Below are 9243 nucleotides of genomic sequence, written 5' to 3'. Positions count from 1 at the left end.
GAAGATTAATATTAACTTAGGCTAGCAGCAAGCGAAACTATTAATGTACGTTTTTGTGATGGGCACATCCAAGGGTCCTTGCAAGTACTGAAAAACTGAAGGATTTTTTGCATGCCTTTGCATGCAAAAATATAATTTCAGTGTATTTTAGTGTTCTAACATTACAATTGGAAAACAATGTAATGTTGCCTATTGGAAATCGTGTTTAAAGACAGATTTTTTTTGTGCGTTTTGTATAGAAGATTTTCTAGTATTAATCTAATTGTGGGGGTGAAAAACAAATGCCTAAAAATATCCAGTAATTAATTAAGCTTAAGTTATCTGATGATGCTTTTTGAAGACTACTTTACTAGATTAGGATATTATTACAGTAAGACAGGTGACTAGATCACATAAGAAGAGCTTTCTAAAGTAGAAGAAATATGACTATTTTCATAGCTGTCTGATTCTTAAAAGTACATTCACTTTTATAATTGGTTCTGTATGTTAACAAAGACTGTACATTTTCAAAAATGATGCATTTTAATGTGCAAGCCAGTTAAATTTGTTATAATAGCTGGTTTGGCTTTAATGGCTTGGTCTATACTTTTGCCATGTAGGATTTCAGGCAGTGATTTTAATCACCTAGGAAAATATGCCCACTGACAGCTCCTGACTTTGGTACTGGGGATGTGTGTGGAGCAGCTCATGGTTCTCCAGCTGTCTGGGGCTCCTCCCAGGTGGCCAGGGGTGGGAGGCTGAGGATCAATGGCATGGGATGACAGAGCATAGAAGGACAGTGTATGGAACAACCATTGCCTCAGGGATCACACATGTTAACCTTCTGGGCATGGTTAGATGTGTGCTCTGCAGGGGAGAGGGTTAGGAAGAGACTTGTAGCTTGAATGTGTATTTTGCAGACCAAAACCCACCAAAACAACACACAACTTAAAAAGAAGAAAAGGAACTTAATGCCAATTATGTCAGTTCATAAGATCACTTTATAAATCAAGTAATAACCACAGAGAAGTTGTGCCTGGAGAGGACCAAGGCCAGTTTGGACGGGATCCTGGGCTACCTGATCCAGTGCCAGATTTGGTGGCTGGCAAATGTACTCACAGAAGAGGGGTTGGAACTAGGTGATCCTTGAGATCTTTTCCACCCCAAGCCATTCTGTGATTCTGTATGCCTCAACTCAGCCTATGGTGCTATGTTGTGCCAGCCAATGCACTTCTATGCACTCACTAAAACTGCCCAAGTCCACCTCACAGTTTCTGCATGCCCTGTAACACAACCTCTCACCACAAAAATGTATGTCCTAACTTGCTGCTCAGATCTGTTCTGTTCTTTGGACATGGATATCCCTGCTTACTAGTTTTTCTTCACATAGCAGATCCTCTGCTATCTTTCTTCCAAGTGCTGAAGAGGTAGATGTTCTATCATCTATTGATATTCTTTCTTCCAAGAAAGAAAACCAAGTACACCGGTTTGCTTTGGTATTTGTATGTCCCCACTGGTGCATTTTAATTCACCTTTGAATCCTATGAAAGACATTTTACAAGAGAGCTATTTTAATAGCCCACACTGCAGTTTTACTTATAAATCCTAGAAAATTAGGAAATATCCTAATCCTATCCACTGAGACAGATTGCTGTCTATGTGTTTGTTCTAAAAGCAGAGTTAAATAAAGTAAGCACGTGAAGCAAACTGTGACTCAAACAACTATTTTAAGAGATAGTGGAAAGGCTACTTCAACCTAACTTAATTTCTTCTGTTTCATTCTGTTTTTCAGTCCAGGGTTAAACTTGAAAGAGCACCCACCCCCCAAAAAAGTGAGATAGGGCATGTTTAATTCATGGTTAGCCAGGAATTATCAGTGAAAGCCAATAAATTTATAAGAGAAAGGTTCAAACATACTCTAAACAGGACAGCCTAATGCCAAACTCAGAAGTGCATTTACAGGTGCTACACAGAATGTGCCAAAGCTTGTCAAGGAGTTAACAGTTTAGTCACCTTTTCTGCTATTAGGCTTATTCTGATTTTTTTTTGTTTATTTGTTTGCTTGTTTTCTGGGTGAACTATACTTCAGAGTTCTGGGTAAATTATGCTTTTCTTTTGAATATTCTAATTCTTTATAAGTGAATATTTATTTAGAGAGGCTGAACAGTACCGTTTCTTCGAAGAACAATGTAGGAAAATAGGAAAGCTTGCCTTTGACAGGGTCTACTTCAGGGAAACAGATGTTTACAACACAAGTTGCTCATAATCATTACACCAGTAATGTTTATTGTTGTCTTCAGAAACAAATAAATAAAGCACATAAAACATCCAGACCCCTTCTGTCATGGGTGCTCTACTGGCTTCAACTGTGAGATTTCCTGTAATAAATCACAGCAACTGTCTTTGTTTTCAAGAATCATTGGGGAAGAGATGAATAACTGCAGGGGGAACTTGTTCTAGCCCACGAGCTACTCTTACCATGGTAATCCTGTTGTTGCTCTGGCAGTAATGTGTGACAGCCATGTATCCTGAATCAGTGTCACTCAGAGCAGGGTTTTTCAGGGAAAGTGAGAGGTAAGTCATGATTCTTTGGGAACCAGTGTGCGTGCTACTTGCGAACCGCAGCTGCCTGTCCCATCTGTAGCTAATCTCACTTTGACAGGACACGTGGGTACTGCTGACAATGAAGCAAAGCTTTGGGGGAGTGGGAGGGATGAGCTTTTCACAAGCATTTTTCTACTTGCTTTGAGGTTTTTTTGGAGACTGTTAACTGCACCATCCTGCTGCTCCTAAAATTACTAGGAGAAAATACACAAACAGTATACATGCAATATTAAGTTCTGCTATATTACTTAACTGTTTAATCAGTCTTGGAATATGCCATGTAAAGACGCTAGGATTTCTTCATTTTTAAACTAATAACTTACAAAACCCATTGCCACTTTCTGATAAAGCCCCGGTTAGATATCTGGATAAAAATGACACCAGACACATGCGTGCCGTGGTGTTTCTCTTTTGAAATAGAATCCCACCTGTCTGGCATTAAGCAGTCTTAAGAAATATCTAAAATTCATGTTTGCACAACTTTCAAAAACTCAGTATTCTTAAAGAAGTGAACTCCATGGATTTGAAATGAAGTCTCCCAGAAGAGACCAACAAAATCAAAATATTAGTCATCAGTCCGATCTTTTGTGTAGATTGTCTGATATTTAATATGGGAACAAGAATTTTGTTTCAAGTATGCAAGCTTATCAAATTATTGTTAAAGGGTGCATTTACCTAACTGCTTGTTCTCACAAATCACACTTTACTCTCTGTAAAATTTGATTGCTATCAGCCAGTAGTTTCAAGGGCACTTCATGGTAACTGAAGGTGTATCATTTTGAATACGGGTAGTTCTTTCCAGCTATGATGAACCAGATTAGCCTCTGACTTTATTTAAATTCATAGCAAATTGCTGAAAGATTGCCAGTTACGCTTTTCTGTATAAAACCCTGCATGATTTAAAATGATCCAGCTTACCATTATGTGCCCTTATAACCTACTATTTGAATCACAATAGATCCAGTCAGAAGCCCTAGGTGCACAGGCGCTGCTATTAAAATATGGCTGCACGAAGAACACTGAGCAGTACACCCTACTGGTGACACAGCACTGAGCACAGTTACATCAAGCAATGTCAGACCGCTGTGAGCTCATTCAGGTACGATCCTTCATAAAACTCATTAAATCACTGCCTGTTGTTGCAGTCCTTAATCGTAGTGATAGAGAATTTTCAGCCTATGCTTTTCTACAAGAAAAGTGATGAAGAGTACTGCAGTGTGAGCTCCCATGAGGAATTATGAATGTCTTGAAATGACGTTCCCTCCGAGGTCTCTTTGACAACTCACACTCTATCACCTACCAACAAGCATAACAGAGGCATAGAAAGTCCTCTTTTGCATTTTGTAGCCATGAAGAAGCAAGTGAGTTTAGAAAGTTTTACTGAACTATTTGTTTTCCAGTCCTTTGTTGAACACCAGCATTTTGCAGCTGCAGTCAGAGGTTATGTGCTTCAGACATTTGCAAAAATGAGTTCTTGTGAAGAAATTAAGATATATATCCTAATGCCTGCTTTGGCCTAAGGAGGGCTAGGTGTGGTATCACAGTAATGACATTCCAGTAAAATTTGAAGCTAGAATGCTCAGAGAATCAGAGGTGTCACAGCCAGACTGACCAACTAGTGTGATAGCACCTGCCTTGAGTTTCCCTGGTGAAAGGCTCTGAAAAATTTTATCCTAAATTTTAAAGACTGGATCCAATATTTGGTATGGGCATCAGGGTATAAAATAATTGATATTAGTTTGCAAATTAAATAAATTACTCAGGTCAGTCATTGCCAAACTCAGGAGGCACGTTCCTTGTTGCCCTGAAGTTCTGCTAGCACTCCTGCACATGACAGCAGCTCTCCAGCTAGGCTAACAATGAGGCCACCAAAAGTCCACAAAATGTGATGCACACGTTCAGAAAAGCCTGCTACACCAACCAGGTTGAGCTGCCGCTCTCTTTAAAATATGCAGGTTGTCAGTAACTCTGCTCAGTTTGTATGTAACATGTACATAAACAGATGGCAGTTTCGTCCTTCAGAAACTTCAGACTGACAGCTTCCACCTGGCAGGACCCCATCCTCTAGTAGTCCAGGTGGCATCTGTGCCTCCTCCTGAAGCTACAGCCTCATCCAAAATATTGCAGACTGGACAAGAAGGAAGTCCAGGCACGCAAAACTTTGTAGCTTACATACTGTCTAGATCCAGCTTAGTGTAGAACACAGGAGTCCTCCTTGAAAACACAGCTGGAGAGCATGTTTCTTCTTTCCAGCTGAGGTGCATCAGTCACCTTCACATGCTGGGCTGTGTGTTTCTTGGGTACTTTCCTTCCAGACTGAATTCTGCAGCTTTTCCATATGCTAGCACTACTCAAGGAACTGAAAGTACAACCCCGACACAAGAGGACCTACTGACAACTGCCTGACTGTATTTTCAGACTTTTTAGCTTTCTGTAACATGAGTTACAGAAAAGAGACAGCAGAGATTTGCTGTCCAGTTAGGCTGAAAACCGAACCCACCACAACGAAACGATGTTTGCTTTCACAGGGAGCTCAGCTTGTGAAATGGGGCTAAAGAATGTCCTCACCAGCACTGCTAGGGGCTGCACCCAGAGCCGAGGTGGCCCCGAGGCGGCTACGTCTCAGTGCGAGCCCCGGAGGAGCTCAGGCTCTGCCATCACACTGCAAGCGCCCGCGGTTCTGTAGAACGGCGTTTATTTCACTGTGCTGCCTTCTGTATCTTTGCTTCAGCCCGAATGTTGAGGATCTGAGCGGTTCGGCACACTTGACAAGAAAAGAGTTGTCAGAGGCGCTTTTCACACGCTGAAGTCATTCCAGACGGCATCACTAGCCGACACCTGGAAGCGAACCGGGAGCACAGTGGAGGAGATGGGAGCGTGCCCCGTTCCCACGGGGGAGGATGGCTGCCGTCGCGCCCCTACCTCACGCCTCGGTGCCGCTCGGTGCCGGGCAGGTGAGCAGGCGGGACGAGTCTGGCAGGGAGCTTCCCTGCCCAGGAAAGAACCTCGAGATCGGGAGGAAAGAGCGTTTTCCCTTCGTCCGGAGGACGGGGCGGCGCTCCCGAGCCGAGCCTCGACGCCCACCCGGTACGCGGGCCCGGCAGTGGCAGCATCAGGAGGCGGGGGCGGGAGGGCACTGCCCGGGGCGGCGGGATCAGACCGGGTGAGGCGATGACTGAGCGCCGCCCTCAGCCCATAAAAGGCGCAAGGCGGGCGGCAGGCTGGGGCAGCTTCGGGTGGCGGTCGCACTCGGGGCAGCTCCGCCGGACGGGACGCTGCGCTACGGAACGGGACGGCCGCTCACCATGGGGGCGAAGCTGCGACTGCTGTGCGCCGCAGCGGCGCTGCTGAGCGCGGCCGTGCCGGGACAGCCCGAAGCGCAGGGTGCGCTGCTCCCCGCGGGCGACGGGGACGGATACGGGGTGAAGCTGTGCGGCAGGGAGTTCATCCGTGCCGTCATCTTCACCTGCGGCGGATCCCGCTGGAAGCGGCTCTCCATGCTGGCGACGGAGCCGGTTCCCGCGGTCGGTGAGTGCCTGGGAGCCGGGGGGACTGCGCGGGACTGCGGAACGGGCGCGGGGCTCGTCTGTCCGCGATGCGAAAACGGGAGAGGGGAGTCCGAGAGGAGGGAAACTCCGAGCTCCGGGGCGGGCGGGGGTTCAGCCGCTGCCCTGAGGGAGTTCCCCGCGGTGTCGGCGCTCGTCCGTGCCGGAGACGGACGGCGGAGTCCCCGCGCCGCGACGTGCGGGCGGTGTCCGTGCTTAGCGGGACCAGCGGAGCCCCGAGCCCGGCGCTGCGGACTCACATCCCGACAGGTGGAGCTCCGTCAGCGATCTTCGGTGAAGTATCTCACGGGTAAAACGTTCCGCGCGATTTTACGAAGTCGAATGCAGTAAGGTGGGGTAGGCGTATTGTTTTTGGATGAGTTCTCAAACAAGTTGTGAAATGCGCTCATGTAACGGCAATTTCAGGTGCTGGCTCTCATCTGCACTGATGCTTCAGCATGTGAAAGTGACACTTCTAGGCAGAGAAGAAGTCAGAATTATGGCTGAGATGTGCAAGCAAAGGGCTGCTTTCTTCTTATTTAAGCATGCCATGAGCAAAGTAACTTTTTACTTGCTCAGTAAATTAGTTCTTTTCTCTACCTTTTTAACAAGCTTGAGTAGTAGATAATAACTGTAACAAACCACAGTCTCCAAAGTACGTGAGCAGTTGCTTTTCTTTTTGTGTGGCACCTTCTCCAGCCATCCCGCTGGGCTGGAGCCTTCCTGCTCCGGTGGTTGCTGAGGAGCAGTAACCGACTGACAGAGTGAAGGGGCTATGACTGCCACCTTCTTTATTAAACATATTTTGGTACGTGTTCCATCTGCCATGTGTCATTTGTCCTTACTGAAGTAAGTATAACATTCCCTGCGTATTCTTGTATTCTTTCAGCCTTCTGAAACAAATAAGACCAAAGAGACAGCACTGAGACTAAAAGGCAAGCACTTCTTTCAGGCTGTTTAACTTTAGAATAAAATAAGTTGCTTCTCCTCATATTAGCTGAAATAAGCAGTGGCAGAAGTAAAACCAGGAGAAGCAATGCATGTTGAATGGAAGTGGAGCTGGATCTATGGGAACAGTGGGGTCAGGGGGACCAAGTGTGTTCTGAGACTTTCCAAGAACTGGAACCTGTCAGCTGACATTATAAAGACATTATGTCATCTGTAAGAAATAGTTCATATGAAATATTTGCATATTGAATCCAATACTCAGTCCTCCTCCCTTCATTTTTTCTTCACTTGTTATCAGTTTGTGTAACTGTGCGTGAGAAGGGAGTGGTCTGATCTAACTCACATGTCACAGCCTTGCACGGCCTCTGGACACACCTCCTTAGAACTTCGTTTACAGAGGGATTGACAGACCTGTAGATGTAACAGTGTAGTTGTAAGGGGATGTGTGCATCTCAGGGACTGCCATCACACTGTACTTCTCCTTTCTTACAAGCAGCCTGGCCTTGGAAACAGGGGTTCTGCTATAAGTGATCCATAAATTAATCACAAATGTGGGCTCTGCAGCACAGCAGTTCTCCAAGATAAAAATGCTTTCCTTATTGTCCTGAACGGGTTTTCCCTTGCTGCTGCCTAGAGCTGTGCTTTCTGATAATCCTACAGTCTTAACCTGAAGTCTTTTCTTTCAAACAGATTCTTCTCAAGCAGCAAGTAACAACCTGTTGGGACACGTCAAGCTGCAGTCAGTTCTGGGTCCTGAGATGGAACAGATGCAGAGAAGCAACCCGCTTCTTGGATTGGAGAAACTGAAGGACTTGTATGCCTTAAGTGACTATAATGAATACGAGCCTGTGGCAGATGACTTCAAGGAACTTCTTCGCCAGCTAGAAGAGGCTGCTCCGAGGGACAAGGGGGGAGCAGGAGTTGCAGCCCCTGTAGGACCCAGTAGTTACCCGTGGGCCAGGAATCCCAGAAGAAAACGGGAGTCTCTGGGTTTGGCAGGAATGTGTTGCAAGTGGGGCTGTACGAAGGCTGAAATCAGTACTATATGCAGAGTTTAAAATCCTCTCTGCACTTGTGCATGAAATCTATGTTAGTTGCAGTGCTACTTGATTGAATACTGTGCAGAGGGAAGAAACTATGTATTTTATTTTGTCTGTAAGTGCCAGTCTATTAATAACAACATTTTTCTTTAAAAAAAAAAAAATAAATAAAAATCCTCAAGTGTAGCCGTAATGACTTAGTTTTGCTGCAGTAACTTTAAATCTCTATTTTTTTAAGAAGTCTTCACAATTCATCTTAATATCTGGCTGCTACTCTTATACTGCAAATGTAATTATCTTTGTAACACATCAGGAAAACCTTAAGTGATTCATTAAAGTATAGATATATTAAATATAATAGTTATCCTTTCTGAGGGAGACAACATCCAGGGATGTTCTTGAGATGAGATTCACAGTACAAAGCTGTACGACACTTCGCCTGTTTTAACTTCCCTGAAAACAGACTTAGCTCTGATTGTTTCAAACACATTTTTTTTTTTCCCCTTTTCTAACAATTGCAGAATTCTTCTATGCAATATCTTTCTAAAAAACTTACCACAGTAGAACACTTGCAGGCTAAATATTTCTTCTTTTGAGACGTGACCTTTGATCAAACAACTAATTAATGGGATTATTGCATCACTTCTTCATCTCCTTTCCTAAGATATTATTCTAGCACCTAGGTATCTATCAATCATCTTTATTACTTTTAAACCTTGTAAATTCTAGTCAGAGATGGTGCAGAATGAGCATTCACTATGAGCACTGCCCCCCAGCCCATATACAGCTTGGGCAGGTCTTCTTACACCTTGAGTGAAACAAAGATGTAGTTCCTGTCTTACAGATGTTAGCTTACACCTTGAATGGAGCAGCCTAAAGTTTAATTTCTTGGGTAAACACAACAAGGTGTTAAAACTATAAATAGCCAAAGTTGAAAGCATGAAGCATCAGTATTGATCTGACAGAAACAGGCATTGTCACAAGCATGAGTCAAGATGCGTCATTGTGCATCACCTGGGCAGAAAAGAACCGGATGAGGTTCAACAAAAGCAAGTGTAGAGTCTTGCATCTGGGGAGGAATAATTGCATGCACCAGTACAGGTTGGGGGATGAGCTGCTGGAGAGGA

General features: G+C 44.6%; 1 protein-coding gene across 1 annotated transcript; it reads left to right on the top strand.

Annotated features, from left to right (window-relative positions):
- The first annotated feature begins 5888 nt into the window (after nucleotides 1–5888).
- LOC122183525 (relaxin-3-like) lies at nucleotides 5889–8425 on the top strand. Its single transcript, XM_042877536.1, has 2 exons — nucleotides 5889–6111; nucleotides 7767–8425. Exons 1-2 carry the CDS (start codon nucleotides 5889–5891, stop codon nucleotides 8132–8134), a joined length of 591 nt encoding a protein of 196 aa, XP_042733470.1. The 3' UTR covers nucleotides 8135–8425.
- Nucleotides 8426–9243: the final 818 nt, after the last annotated feature.

Source organism: Lagopus leucura, unplaced genomic scaffold, assembly GCF_019238085.1.
Source record: "Lagopus leucura isolate 7727_CA_CO unplaced genomic scaffold, USGS_WTPT01 Super-Scaffold_100018, whole genome shotgun sequence".
In the NCBI taxonomy this organism is placed as follows: domain Eukaryota; kingdom Metazoa; phylum Chordata; class Aves; order Galliformes; family Phasianidae; genus Lagopus; species Lagopus leucura.
Note: the sequence above shows the minus strand (reverse complement) of the source record. Positions and strands in the feature narration are given on the sequence as shown.